The 14,837-nt window shown below is 43.8% G+C and overlaps 1 protein-coding gene across 7 annotated transcripts in view; it reads right to left on the reverse strand.

Moving 5' to 3' along the window:
• Positions 1–7,415: 7,415 nt before the first annotated feature.
• Positions 7,416–14,837, reverse strand: part of LOC111144676 (arginyltransferase 1) — a 160,687-nt gene continuing 153,265 nt past the window's right edge. For 5 of the 7 annotated variants that reach the window (XM_022499078.1, XM_022499079.1, XM_022499076.1 and 2 more), the window contains one exon: positions 7,416–7,640. In XM_022499078.1, coding sequence (XP_022354786.1) covers positions 7,462–7,640 — 179 coding nt within the window. In that variant the 3' untranslated portion in view covers positions 7,416–7,461. Of the gene's footprint in view, positions 7,641–9,256; positions 9,794–14,837 lie in introns of those variants that run through there. The other 2 variants (XR_002640420.1, XR_002640419.1) reach the window with 2 other exon arrangements.

The following is a 14,837-nucleotide window of genomic DNA, read 5'->3' on the forward strand; positions in this document are numbered from 1 at the left end:
TATAAAACATATCAAACCATGACATTTTCATCTTGTAAGATGGCCTTTCTGCAGCACCGTCCACTAGAACTTACAACAGTGGAATCGTTCTGTATCTGTACTGTCCAATGGGGCCGCTCTGGTGGGTGCGACTGTGTCCCCCACGGGGGCACGGGGCTGGCTCCGTGGGTGGAGCATGCAACTCTTGGTCTCGGGGTCATGAGTTCAAGGCCCCTGTTAGGCTTGGAGCCTACTGAAGAAAAAGGAATTGTGTCCCTCTCCACCCCCAGCCCCTGGCAAAAAGATACGTTGAAGTTCTAACCCTTGGTGCCTTGCTGACGTATTAAGATAAGGTCATATACCAGATTACAATGAGCTCCAAATCCTGTATGACTGGTAATCCTCATGAGGAGTCCACCCAGGGAAACACACAGAGACAAGGTGGCCTTGAGAACAGGGAGGCAGAAACTGGGAATGAGGCAGCTGCCAGCCAAGGAACACTGAGCATTGCTGGAAACCAGCCACAGCTAGAAGGCTCCAGAAAGACTCCTCCTGGATCCATCAGAGCGAGCACGGCCCTGTCAATTCCTTGGGTTTGGACTTCCAGCCTCCAGAACTGTGAGAATCAACGCGTGTTGTTTTCAGTCGTGATAAGCTATTACAGCAGCCCAGGGGCCCCACAGGGCCAGCTGTGAGCCCCTGAAATGTAGCTAGTGAGGCTGAGAACTGAATTTTAATTGTAATTAAGTGAAATAGACAGCCGTGGCTCTTGTGGATGGGGCAGCTTTATCAGTTTGTCGGACTTCTACACTAGTCCTATACATCCAAACCCTTTTAGTTGACCCGTGAACAGCACAGGGGTTAGGGACACCGACCCCCCGCGTGGTCAAAAATCTGACTCCCCCAAAACTTCACTCATCGCCTACTGTTGCCCAGAAGCCTTGCTGATAACATGCACAGTCGATTAACACATATTTCCTGTATCATATGTGTCATACACTGTATTCCTACCATCAAGTCAGCGCTCCTAGAGAAAACACAATGTTCTTAAGAAAATCAAGGAAAATACATTGACCGCACAGTACTGTACTTATCGCAAAAAATCTGTGTAGAAGCGGAGCCATGTGAGCCCGTGTTGTTCAAGAGGCAACTGTATTGAGCTGATTGTTTGATTTAAAACTGAGAATAATCATACCCGTACAAGTGAGCTTTCATGAAGCACACGCTCTCTCCCACTGTATGTGTAGATACATATAATCTTTGCTTTAATGGTCAATTAAACAACATCAGCAACGGTTAGCTTCCAGTCTGGCCATTTCTGAACATTCTCAGACGTGCGGATAGTGTATAGAAGGCTCCACATACAACCGAGCTGAGATCCTTAAGCTCTGAATTCACAAACCCCCAAATGCTGTTTTTCTTATTTCATGATCAAAAAGCTCCGTGAGTTGAGAGATGCTATTCAGACTCAATGAATACTGAATTAACAAAGTGTGATGAATAGGACTGCGTGAAGTATTCATGAGTCTTCATTTAACACTAATTAAATAACATTTTATAAAAGGCCAGTGTTAAATGATTTTAAGACCCTGGCACAGACTGACAAAAGCACGAAAAATTAAGGGGCAGGGGAAAAACATGATCCAAAAACCACAGAGTTGAATTGGGCAAGCAGGGAGCACAACATTTATACCTTTTTGGTATGATGGCTTTAGCATGCAACCTATAACTGGTTATAGAAACCACTTTCTGTCTATTGGTTTTAATCAAACTGTGATGATCAAAGAAACAGATACTCATGCTGGTCACTCATGGTCTGCTTAACGCATACCAGACAAGTGAAGGATGTCTTTCTCTCCTCCGAGGTGGCTGAAACATGTATTATGGAATTCCATATTAAAGGGTAATTCTTAAAAATCACAAATGCCACATAGCTTTTAAGATTTGCTCTGCTAGCTTTCATTTTTTTTTTTTAAAGATTTTATTTATTTGAGAGAGAGAGAGCACATGCAAGGAGAGGGGTTGAAGGGGAGGGAGAGAAAGGGAGAGAATCCCAAGCAGACTCCCACTGAGTTCAGAGCCCAATGTAGGGCTTGATCCCAAGACCCTGAGATCATGACCTGAACTGAAATCAAGAGTCGGACGCTTAACTGACTGAGCCACCCGGGTGCCCCCAGTTTTGTTTTGTTTTGTTTTGTTTTTTTAACAGCACATCCATTTGAAATTTCTTCTTCATATTGCAAGTGGAGAGATACAGTGAGAAACCCCAGCGATAAAAATCTGTAAGCTATTTTGGAGCTCTCCGTGAATAAAAATTTGGCATACCAAATATATTTAGCAACTTCAGTTCTTGGTCTAATTGAGAATTAGACCATCAATAGGAAACTATTTCCTGGACAGGGCTGGACTGAAGATACCAACTATGACAATTAACTGGATACAGAAGTGCCGTTTTGCTTAGAATTAAATCTTAAAAAGCCAACACGTTTTTCAAACTAAAAAACTTGGCTGAGCTAACAGTAATAGCCCACCCTTTCCAGGTACCCATTTTAAGGGCCTCTGTTGTATAAAGAATCCATGAATCAGAACCTTAATTTGTTTTAAATAACCTTAAGCTTTTAAATAAGCTATTTTCTAATTGGGAATTTTAGAGGTGTTCAAACTGTAAAAACGGTAGGACAGTCTCCCAGGAAATATTTAGTTGAGGGACAATGAGAGGAGGCGGCACTAACTTTTAAAAGCTGTACCTGAACGTTCAAGTTCGGCGGAAATCCCTACTGTCGGGGAAAGGCATTGGATCGAGGAAAAGGAGCGGTAAGAACCACGTAAGCCCCCTTTCTCAAAAGATACTAGACACAGCTATTACTGAACTGCCATGAAAATAATTATATTCTTGGGGTGCCTGGGTGGCTCAGTGGGTTAAAGCCTCTGCCTTCAGCTCAGGTCATGATCCCAGGGTGCTGGGATCAAGCCCCGCCTGGGGCTCTCTGCTCAGCAGGGAGCCTGCTTCCTCCTCTCTATCTCTGCCTGCCTCTCTGCCGACTTGTGATCTCTGTCAAATAAATAAAATCTTTTAAAAAGTTATATTCTTCATTTATTTTCATGTTCACAAATGGATTAAAATGTTCAAAATTATGAAACAATATACATGACATGATTCCATTTTTATTTAAAAATAAGACAGGGTCGCCCGGGTGGCTCAGTTAAGCGTCTGCCTTCGGCTAGGGTCCTGAGATCAAGTCCCGCATCGGGTTTCCTGCTCAGTGGGGAATCTGCTTCTCCCTCTCCGCACTACTTGTGTGCTATCTCTAGCTACCTGTCTCTCAAATAAAAATAAACAAAATCTTAAAAAAAGAAAAAAGACATGTAGGTAGAAAGACGTTTGAGAGCGTACAACATCAAAACATGAATGGCAGGGGTGGTGATTACTGATGGCATGGTAAGTGATTTTGTATTTTCTTCGGTAATATGTCAGTGGGAATTATAACCAACATTTAAATCACTTGGAAAATAGGATTCATTTTATCCTAAACCTACCAGCGACCTCTTTACTGTAAAAAAGACAAAACTCTTGTAAATGTGTTCCATAAATATACTGTGTACTATTATGAATGATTAAGGCACACTTGCTTTATGGGGTACTTTAAGAGAATTTCTCTGTAAACTAAGCTTTTTGAGAGAAATTATATTTGAGTTTGCTACCTAAATCCTATGTCTATTTCCTAATTTATCATGTGAAATCTGGATGTTTTTCTTTTTTTTTTTTTAAAGATTTTATTTATTTATTCGACAGACAGAGATCACAAGTAGGCAGAGAGGCAGGCAGAGAAAGTTGGGGAAACAGGCTCCCTGCTCAGCAGAGAGCCCCATGTGGGGCTCGATCCCAGGACCCTGAGATCATGACCCGAGCCGAAGATAGGGGCTCAACCCACTAAGCCACCCAGGTGCCCCTGGATGTTTTTCTTAAAGTGAGATTTACTTTATTTTTGTTTACTCCTGAGAAAGGAATCCATCATGCTTTGATTTAGGTAACCAAATGATCTGGAATTCCCAGAGTTACTGTAAATGAGATATTATGATTCATACAGCCAATGTTCTACCTCTGTTTTCTGCATATTCATTACAGGTAAAATGTAGTAAAAAATTGAAAAGTATGGAAACACATGTCTTTTAAGTATTGATCAGCACAACCCACTGCAGATAGAAACAGCTTTATTTTTTTCATTCAAGATTTATCAAATGGACTGTTCAAAAGGCATACACAAGAGCAAAAAAAAAAATCACATGCAATCAAACTTGTTTTGCTTTCATCACTGGTTTTCTTTTGGAAAAGAACACACATTTGAATAACTTCTAATTCAAACATTATGTTTCCATTTCATTTCCTTCTTTTCTTTAAAGTTAGCAACCACCAAAACCTTCTAGATAACTCGTCATTATATTCTTCCTCATTTTTATTCACACTTAAATATTACAAAGCCTATACAATCAAACCATAGACTGCTCAGATATCTGAAAAGTTTCATTTACATAATAGATTCTGCTATGTTAAGAAACCACACACAAGTGATATTTTGCAAAATGGATAAAAAATAGGATACATTGTCTGAAAGCAAAGCTAAACAGTAATGATTTCTTATCTAAATAATTTTAATCAAATGAATAATATATTCATTTGGTAATAGCCTCTTTTATAGAATACTTTAAAAAAAGTGCTCAGATTACATTTTTAAAAAATAACAAAAATCTCACAGAACTGGAAGAATGTAAATAAAGATGGTGGCCTGGAAAACCTTGATGACATTTCTGCTCCGGAAACAAGGAAGCAGGTAAGCATTTACGTGCATCCGGAAAGGAACTCCAACTCCAACTCTAAGAGCGTGAATGCATAGCTTAAAGCCTTGAAAAGATAGAAACTATCTTTGAAAGGTTCTTGAGTGTCTTTCTTTGGATGAAAGCCATGAACATAAAACGAGATTTCTCAGCTAGACCGCACATCACCCAGCCAAGCCGGGTCACTTGCCTTGCTGTCCTTTTCCAGCACGCTATCAGTACTCAGCCAGGATGCCAAAGAACAAATAATTAACTCATTAGGATCAATACACTCTCTTCCCCAAAGAACAGCGCATGAATACAGCAACTGAGCAAAAGCATCCTGGTGGCCAGCTCTCTCTGGAGGTTCACTGTAGCCAGCCTTGAATGCCGCCCGCAGGGGCAGGACCCTGATTCCCAGACAGGGATGTGATCGATCACTTTGCTCTGAAGGAACCCGAACTGAATTCTACAGGAGGAAACCAGAGTCGTGGTAAGATGTAAGAGTCCGGTTTTCTCTTCACGGGCTACTCAAGAGTTGTGATCTCTAGGGCTGCTATTCCACATGCCAGTCACAGAGATAAAGAGGGTGTGATGCAGTTGGTAGCATCAAAAACATTCTGACGCCAAGGGTACCAAGATGTGGCCCCACCCCGCTGACTTTCCTGGTACTCATATTACTCACGACACTTCTGAAGTCCTACTTTGAAATTTCTTTCAAAATTCAGCTATGTCCACAGCACAGTATATAGAGCATAATTCCACGTATATTCAAATTATGTACATATGTGTGTAGATATGTAACAATTCTCTCTTTTTCTAGTATGATGGAATTTCAGATTATATTTTACCTTCTTATTTATAGTTTTATTAATATTTGAACTGCTTACAGTGAGTACCATTTTGTGATTCTAAAAACATCAAGCTATCTTCTTTTTGGAGGAAAAAGAAAAAAATCTACAGATTCTGAAGGCATTTCCAAACAAGAGTCGATCAAATACTCTTGGGAGATGACTCTGAAGAACAAAATCTCAGAAGAATGCAAAACCCATGCGATCAGAGAAAATGGCTTTCCTCACTACTCTCACCTCAGGTGGCAAAGTACCTGCATGTGGCAGGTGTTTTACACACACACACACACACACACACACACACACACACACACACAAACTGAATGAATAAATACACAGTTTATTTGGATGCTGAATTTCTAGACATGTGATTTTTAAAATCATTGTTTAATGATCCTTCTTTTAGCTAAACGAAATTATTTTCTAATGTCTTATCTAAATTCAGTGTATTTAGAAGAAAAGATTAAAACCAGTAGTAGATTTCAAAGTACTATGTTTTATAATATGGTTTTTTAAAAATATTGATAGAAAACGGGCAAAATGGGGAATGGAATGAACTCAGTGGCCAAGCAGCTGACAGAAGGCCAGGGGTCACCTGAGAGAGAGCACAGGAAACTAACCCTCCTCTGTCATTCATCATCTCCAACACAATTCTGTTCTGTGAACTGATGCGGCTGAGTCTCCTTCCCCCCGGCACAGGGCCTGCAACCTTGACCGGGGTGGACAAGGGACATTTGCTGACTGCGTGAGGGGCCAAAAGAAAGTGAGAGGACACGGAGCGAGCATGTGCTGACTCCCAAATCAAAGGGCAAAAAATGGATTGCTCCACCTCTGCCCTGGAACAGAAGTCAAGATGATTCCTATGCTTCATTAAACGTGGTTTGTAGCACAGCTATAAAAGGAGTCAGATATTAACTCGTTTTTAATCAATAACCGAAGACAAGTGTCCTGAGTTCTAAGGAGTGAAAAATTTAGCATATAGTTACTTCTAATGGGTCTTAGGTCAAGGCAGGAGCTAACATTTTCCTAAAACGGGCAAAAAAAAGCCCCCCAAACAAAAAACCAACAACCCCCCCCAAACCTCCATTTCTTCGATTTTTAGAAATAGAACGAATAATACGTGCAACTAGGGTAATCATATTACTTCGTTGTCAAACTGGGATACTTTTGAGTGTAAAATTATTTGAGAGTAATAATTATTCTAGGAAAAAACAATCATGTGAAGACAACAGACATGACAGCACGGGGGCTGTCGTGGGTAAATGATCCTCTGAGGTTCACAGGACCGCCTTCAAGGTTTGTATCTTCTGCTCTATCAACTACACAACCTTCGGCAGGGATACGAAACACGGAGTGCTCTTGCGGAGAGTCTGCGAAGAGGTAGGCCGACTCCCCACCTTCTTCCGCAGCCCTAGGTCTCCTGGCATCAGCCAATGTCAAACGGCTCTGAGCAAAGTCGGCTGTGATTTCTTGGACCAAAAAAGCACGACGGTGTTTAAACGACTTAAGATCCACCTACTCATTTTACTTTCCAAAATATTAACATGAGACATCAATACCGTATCTTGTTCATAAAACAAACTTCCGGAACGAGAGACCCCCACGAGGAGGCCAGGTCACGACCCGTTTTCCAAATCTTTACAGGGGCCGGGGATTCTCACGCAAACGCCGCCACAAAATGGTTTAGAAAAGCCATAGAAGAGTCAAAATAAAAAATATCTCATCTGTGGGCAGGCGGGCGCGTTCCCGGGGCGCGGGGGTGCGCAGGGGTGCGTAGGGGGTGCGGGGCGCAGGGGGAGGCGCGGGGGGCGCGCCGCCGTCAGTTCCGCAGCAGCAGCATCCGCTCGGCGCACGCCTGCCCCACCAGCCGCGCGTACTGCAGCACCGCCGCCTCCTCGGCCGCCGCCTCGCGCTGCCTCTTGTAGACGCCGTAGGGCAGGATGGCTTTCTTGTGGAACACCTGCAGCCGGTCGGGCTCCTTGCTGCGACCTTCGTCCACTGCAAGGACAAAGAAGACGCATTAAACCAAGTCATGGTCGCGCTACTGTCGCCCCCGAAAGGAACGATAATTCCCGCGATACGAATGAGGAGGAAGACGCGTCCTTCAGGATGTCCGGGCGGGGACGTTGGGGACTGACACCCGCTGGCAGGAAGAGGCCCTCCCCCGGGGGAGCGGGAACGTCAGAGGAGAGCTGTGCGCAGTTAAAACCCGGGCCTTCGACCCGTTGTTGTCTCTGACGGTCAGGTTTGCCACCGTCCTTCCTGGGTCCGAACTGCACGGACTCTGCGTCTCTCCCAGGCCGATGTCCTGAGGTTCCCGCGCCGCAACCAAGCTTTCTGTGACTCGGAGGCCTGGGCGAACTCCAGCGGGGCAGGTCCTGGCCCTGGGGCATGAAGGGTCTGGGGGCGGAGGGCAGAGCTCACAGCCCTGGGGAGGGGGACAGGGCAGGGGCTGCTGGTGGCTGTGGCTCCCGGTTCTTCTCCTTTTTCAGATAAGCAAAGCCCTGGCTTCTACAGGACACACCGGTTACCTGGAGGAAAGCCTGTGTCCAGCTTCCCCTACAGTTGGGTCCGGCCCTGTGACCAAGCTCTGGCCCATGGGACACAAGTGGAAGTGTTCTGTGGAAGTTTCCAGGCATCTTTTAAGAGAACAGCTGGTCTGTGCCCTTCAACCCTTCTTCCCTCATTGTGCGGCCTGTATCATGGAAGTCATGGCAGAAGCCCTGACCCCTCTTCTGTCTCTCTCTGTCTCTCTCGAGCTTGAGATTAGAAGATTTCCCTTAGGTCAGCAAAAACAAAAGCCAGAAGGAACCCGGGTACCTGAGGACTCCGTGTAACACAACTCTAGTCCTGGTCTGCCTATGTAAAGAATTTCATAGAAAAATGAAACGATCTTGTTTAAGCCAACTGACTTTAGATTTCTTTTTTTTTAAAAGATTTTATTTGACAGACAGAGATCACAAGTAGGCAGAGAAGCAGGCAGGGAGAGGAGGAAGCAGGCTCCCCGCTGAGCAGAGAGACCGATGCAGGGGCTTGATTCCAGGACTCTGGGATCATGACCTGAGCCGAATTAGAGACTTTAACCCACTGAGCCACCCAGGCACCTCTGACTTTAGATTTCTACTACTGGCAGCTGCTCCTAATTCTAACTAATACAGGGAACAACTTTACTATCAACTAAAATGTACCATGTCTTTTATCACTGACTCAGCCAGGTCACTTGTAAGAATCATCCTATAGCTGCGGTTCTCAACCCTGACCACATACTGGAATCATCCAAGGAACCTTTAAAAAATACCAAAAAAGTCCTGGATCCCTCCTCCAGGCTATCCTGATTTAGAAACTGGTCTGAATAAAACCTGAGCATCGGTATTTTCTTAAGCCTTTTAAAGTGGGTTGAGTTGGGACGCCTGGGTGGCTCAGTCGGTTGAGCTCCCAGCTCTTGGTTTTGAAATCTCAGGGTCATGAAATCGAGCCTCGACACGGGTCTTCTTGAGATTTTTTTCCACCTCCCTGTCCCTCCCCCTCTGCTCCTCCCCCGACTCACGCGCGTGCTCTCTCTCTCTCTAAAACAAATGAATAGATAAAATCTTAAGAAAATAATTTAAAAAATAAGGTGGGTTGAGAACAGAGAAACACACACGTCAGTATTTATATGCGAGCATAAGCGGGTTTAGAGCCACACTCAGCGGTACCGAGGACCTGGAAACAACGCACGGGTTCACCAACGGAGAACTGGCCAGATGTCTTAAGGTACAGGCATGTGATAAAATGCTACACAGCTATCAAAAAGACAAAGGAAGGCAGATTGTTAAGTGGAAAAAAAAAAAAACGGAGGCACAAGGTAAATTACTGTTCTTTATAAGCCTAGTATGTGCACACAACAAATCAGAGCGAATACGCATCAGCCTTTTTACAGTTACTTCTCTCCATTCCCTTTGCCTAGAAAGACCCTTTCTTTCCCCCAGAAAAAACCCGGCTCACCCTCCTGCTTCCTCAGATGACGTCAGAGGTTGGCTCCTCAGAGGGTCTTCCCGGACTCTCTATAAACCAGCGCCCCGGCTCCCCTTGCGCTCCTTAACTGCCTTCATTGCACTGACTACCACGTGACATACGTAGTTATTGCCTGTTTCCTTTTCCACTAGAAAGTCCTATGTGAATACAAATTAAATGAAACATTGTGACTGTTTTGCCCACTAATATTTCCTCGGTGTCCAGTACAATGCCTGATGGCAGGTGCTCCATACACACTCGCTGGACGAATGAACGAGTCTACCTCGGGAGGCAGGAGCATGACAGGAGACTTTCACACTGTGGGAAACACACACGCATACACATACTCTCATCATTTCTTGGATTTTCTATAATTGGCATAAGGCTTTTATAATTTTAAACAGTTGTTTTTAAGGTTGATTTAGGCATTTAAAAAAAATTAATTGGGGTTGGGGCACTTGGGTGGCTCAGTTGTTGGGCATCTGCCTTCGGCTCGGGTCATGATCCCAGGGTCTTGGGATTGAGTCCTGCATGGGGCTCCCTGCATGGCGGAAAGCCTGCTTCTCCATTTCCCACTCCCCCTGCTTGTGTTCCCTCTCCCTGCGTCTTCTATCAATTAAATAAATAAAATCTTTAAAAAAATTAATTTGGGTCTTCTGAAACTGAAAAGTGGAAATGCTAGTTTCCTTTTCAACAAAAGGATTCTTTTAGAAGATTTCTCAGGATCTTTCAGCTATAAACTTCAAGTCAAATAAAAGTCATCATAGTTTCACAATAGAGTTGCTATAAATTCAACATTTTATTGGGCATCTCACAGAAGGCTCTATGTTTTTAAACATTTGAACTGAATTACATTCCTTTTTATTGTGAAATTGAAGCAACAGTTAAATGTTTATTCTTCCTCAACTGAAGCTGTTTCTTCTACTGGGTATTCATTAATTAGTCTGGATTAATCATCCAACATCAGTTTCAGAAGAGACAGAAGTCAAACAACGCTTCCGATATCTAAAAGACAAAGAGACATCACATTTCTGGACTCATGGCATAGGCCAGCTGATCTCAATCTTCAGAAAGTGATAAAACGAGTTAGGGCATTCTAAAATTATACTCTACAACTGTTCAGAAATTTGTTAGAGGGAGATGCAAGTTCATCATGTACTATTATCCCAAAAGAAGTTCTCCATTGTCAGAGAACACCACATGGGTCCACTGAGAACCCTACGTGGGAAGGCGCACAGGTATGAAGGAAAGGGGACACCAAGGATGCCGGCCAGAGGGTCTTCATGTCCTCAGAACCAAGTGCCGATATAGTTTTAGATTTTCACGTTACCCAGGACACATTCGGGGGAGATCAAGGTGAAGGGGGACAGAATCTGGAGAGGCAGGGATCCAACCTTTCACTACTTGATTTATCTCCAGTGCCATGCCTGGGCCTGTCTGCCCTCCCCGCTTCTACTGCTTGGCTCTGCGCTGCAGGAGGCTGGACCTGGGGGTGCGGGTAGACGGAGCCAAGGTTTCTCCCCCAAACCTGGCTTTTCTTTCTTTCTTTCTTGGCTCTGCTTTTCTTTTTTTTTTTTTTTTTTTTTTTTAAAAGTTTTTTTTTTTTTTTTTGACAGACAGAGATCACAAGTAGGCAGAGAGGCAGGCAGAGAGAGAGGAAGGGAAGCAGGCTCCCTGCTGAGCAGAGAGCCCGATGCGGGACTCGATCCCAGGACCATGGGATCCTGACCTGAGCCGAAGGCAGCGGCTTAACCCACTGAGCCACCCAGGCGCCCCTTGGCTCTGCTTTTCGGCAGCAGCTCCAGCTACACTTGAAGTGGTTAAGGTTCCAGCTTCTAGTGGTAGCCCTGGGGTGGCGCAGGGGTGGCCCAGAAGAGGCAGTGGCTTCCAGCTGTCGCTCATCTCTGGGTCACTCTGTGCCTTGCCCAGCTCTCAGCAGCACCACTCTCTGTTATCACCCATTCCCTGCATTAAATGTTCACTGTTGTAAGTACCGGAAGTGGTCTTGGTGCTCGGGTTGAATGTACCGACTTCAAAATTTGTGTGTTCAACAAATTACTTGGTCCAGCTGAAGCAGGAAACCCACATACTTTAACACAATGAAATACTTTGCGTTTGCTAGGTTTCCACACCCCTTATTAGGATAAGTGACAAAGGAAAAGGGCAATGGCCTGGTTCCTGATGTCAGCTCTGGGAATTTTTATGTCCATATACTGCAACACAAACAACTAACTCCATCACCTGGGTATAAATACAGCAGAAAAAAGGTAGGCTCGAGTACACTTAGAGCCTCATACAAATAGAAAACTGGTAAAGGTCACTGAGAGCAGTCAAGGAGCAAGAACACTGGCAAAACTGTACAATATCTTCTAAATCTAAAGCCTTTGAATTTTTTAAATTGGAATTTTAAAGTATGTCTGCTGAGCGACAGCAGCAGAAAAATGTTCCCCTTTAGCCCCGAAGGCTGACCTCCAGCCTGCATAGCTCCGATAAGGATCGAATACGTGCAGGTCACTACATTCTTAAAGGGTCTCATGACTGCCTGTACATCTCACCGATAGTTAACATCCAGCTGAATGATAAGCACTGGAGAAACGCTGCAGAAGTAGTTTTATGAGTAGAAATTCATGGGGATTTATAATCTCATACTCCCTGCACAGCCCCCCTCCCCGCCTTGAGCACTAAGCAAGTAACCAGCAGCTTCCTACAGCAAACATGCACCTCTTCCTGCAGGGCCCTGTCCCAGTGCCTTTAGAGCAAATACAAATTCACTTTTCTTTGCCAAAGGTCTCGATCTGGAAATGTGTCCTCTTCCCCATTCTTGGCCTCAACCCGATCTGCATACAATCGCTGTAAATTACAACATCTCCTGCAATCCATTTTTTTTTTTTTTTTCACTATTTCCTTTCTACTCCCTTTCACAAAAGCTTAAGATTGCCTTCGGACAGAAACAAACAAAACTCTGTAGTCTCTGTTTACCCTCCAGCTAGTTCATTCCACTTTTCTCTCCTTCTTTAAAGGATATTTACTTAATGGCCACTTCCTCGCCTCCCACTCACCGAACAATCTATTGCCATGTGTGTCTTGCTCCGTCAAGTCCACTCTGCTCACTAAGGTCAAAGGTCTCACTGCTCTTGAATATAATGAACACATTTCAGCTTTCATCTCCCTCAGCAGAGTGTAAACTCAGAGGAGCACGTCCTCTTCCCTGAAATCCACTCCAGCCTTTCTGACAACACTCGCTCCAGGTCTTCTCTTTCCACCAGGCCAGTTCTTCACCAGACCTTCAGACGCTGGGAGATAGACAGTGTTCTGTTCTAGGTCATCCCCTCTTCCCCGCTACACTTTCTTCCTAGGAAACTTCACCCACGTGCATGGATTCAGTTACCATCATTAATCCGACCTCCAAGTCCTCAGGTTAGAGCTGAAATCCTGCTCTTGAGCCTCAGGAAGACACGGTAACACCATGTGCAGCTGAGGTTAGGAGGCTGTGGTCTATGACTTGTCTTTTGCCAGGCAAACTCACATGGTCTTAGAGCAATTCTTTTAGGACTATGTCCTGCAGAAATATTAGTAAGTGTGCAAAAAGATGCATATTTAAGAGTACGTTGTGGCATTATTTGTAGTAGCAAAATACGTAAAACTTAAATGTCCATCAATGAGGGTAATGATTACCAATAATACATATCACTGTATATAGCCTTTAAGAAAGTACAGGTAATCACTTATACCATATGGTCCAATAAATATGCTTCTCAGTATTTCCCCAAAGGAGCTGAAAACTTTTTTTTCTTCAGTTTTGGGGGGTTTTTTTAAGATTTTTTATTTATTTATTTGACAGACAGAGATCACAAGTAGGCAGAGAGGCAGGCAGAGAGAGAGGAAGGGAAGCAGGCTCTCTGCCGAGCAGAAAGCCCGATGCGGGGCTCGATCCCAGGACTCTGGGATCATGACCTGAGCCGAAGGCAGAGGCTTAACCCACTGAGCCACCCAGGCACCCCTTCAGTTTTTTTTTTTTAAAGATTTTTTTTTTTTAAATAATTTCTGCACCCAATGTGGGGCTCAAACTTACAATGCCAAGATCAAGAGTCCCATGGTCTATCACCTGAGCCTGCCTGGAGCCCCAAGGAGCTGAAAACTTATGTCCACACAAAAACCTGCAAGCAGATGTTTAAAGCAGCTTTACTTGTAACTGCCAAAATATAGAAGCAAGAGAAATGTTCTGCAATGGGTGAACGAATAAACAAACAGTAGTACTATCATTCAGTGATGAAAAGAAATGAATTTTCAGGCCGTGAAAAGACATGGAGGACCTTAAAATGCATGTGACTCAGTCTAAGAAGCCAATCTGACAAAGCTATGTGCTACCATAGGGTTCCAAGTCTATGACATTCTGGAAAGGGCAAAACTGCGGAGGCAGGATAAACAGAGGAGTGGTTGCCGGGGTTTATGGCAGGGAAGGGGGATGAATGAACGGAACACAGGGTATTTAGGGCAACGAGACCACTCTATAGGACACATGTCACTATATGTTTGTCAAAACTCATACAACGTACAACACAAAGAGTAAACCCTAATGTAAACTGTGGACTTCGGTTGATCATAATGGATCAATTACTGGCTTATCAATTGTATCCAAAGTATCCTATAATGCAAGATGTTAATAATATGGCAAATGGGAGGTGGGAGTTGGAGGGCAGATGGAAATTCTTTGTACTTTCTGCTCAATTTTTCTGTATACCAAAAACTGCTCCAAAAAAGTCTATTTAAAAAAAGAAGAATGAGAAAAATATAAGATACTGACAAGAGGGGAAACTGGGTATGGGAGAAGGCTCTACATTATCTTTGCAATTTTTCTGTAAAGCTACAACTCTTCTAAAAAAGTTTTTTATTTTTTTTCAAAGATTTTATTTATTTATTTGACAGAGATCACAAGTAGACATAGAGACAGGCAGAGAGAGGGAGGGGGAAGCAGGCTCCCCGCTGAGCAGAGGACTGATGTGGGGCTCGATCCCAGGACCCTGAGATCATGACCTGAGCCGAAGGCAGAGGCCCAACCCACTGCGCCCCCCAGGCGCCCAAAAAGTTTATTTTTAAAAAGAATGAAGAAGTCTATTATACAATAATAAAGATTTTTCAAGATAACCTAATGTTAATGTAAAAAACAAGCCACAGGATATTTTTAGAATGATTTAATTTGTA

This window comes from Enhydra lutris, unplaced genomic scaffold (genome assembly GCF_002288905.1).
Source record: "Enhydra lutris kenyoni isolate GAN:26980312 unplaced genomic scaffold, ASM228890v2 scaffoldscaffold12, whole genome shotgun sequence".
Classification (NCBI taxonomy): Eukaryota; Metazoa; Chordata; class Mammalia; order Carnivora; family Mustelidae; genus Enhydra; species Enhydra lutris.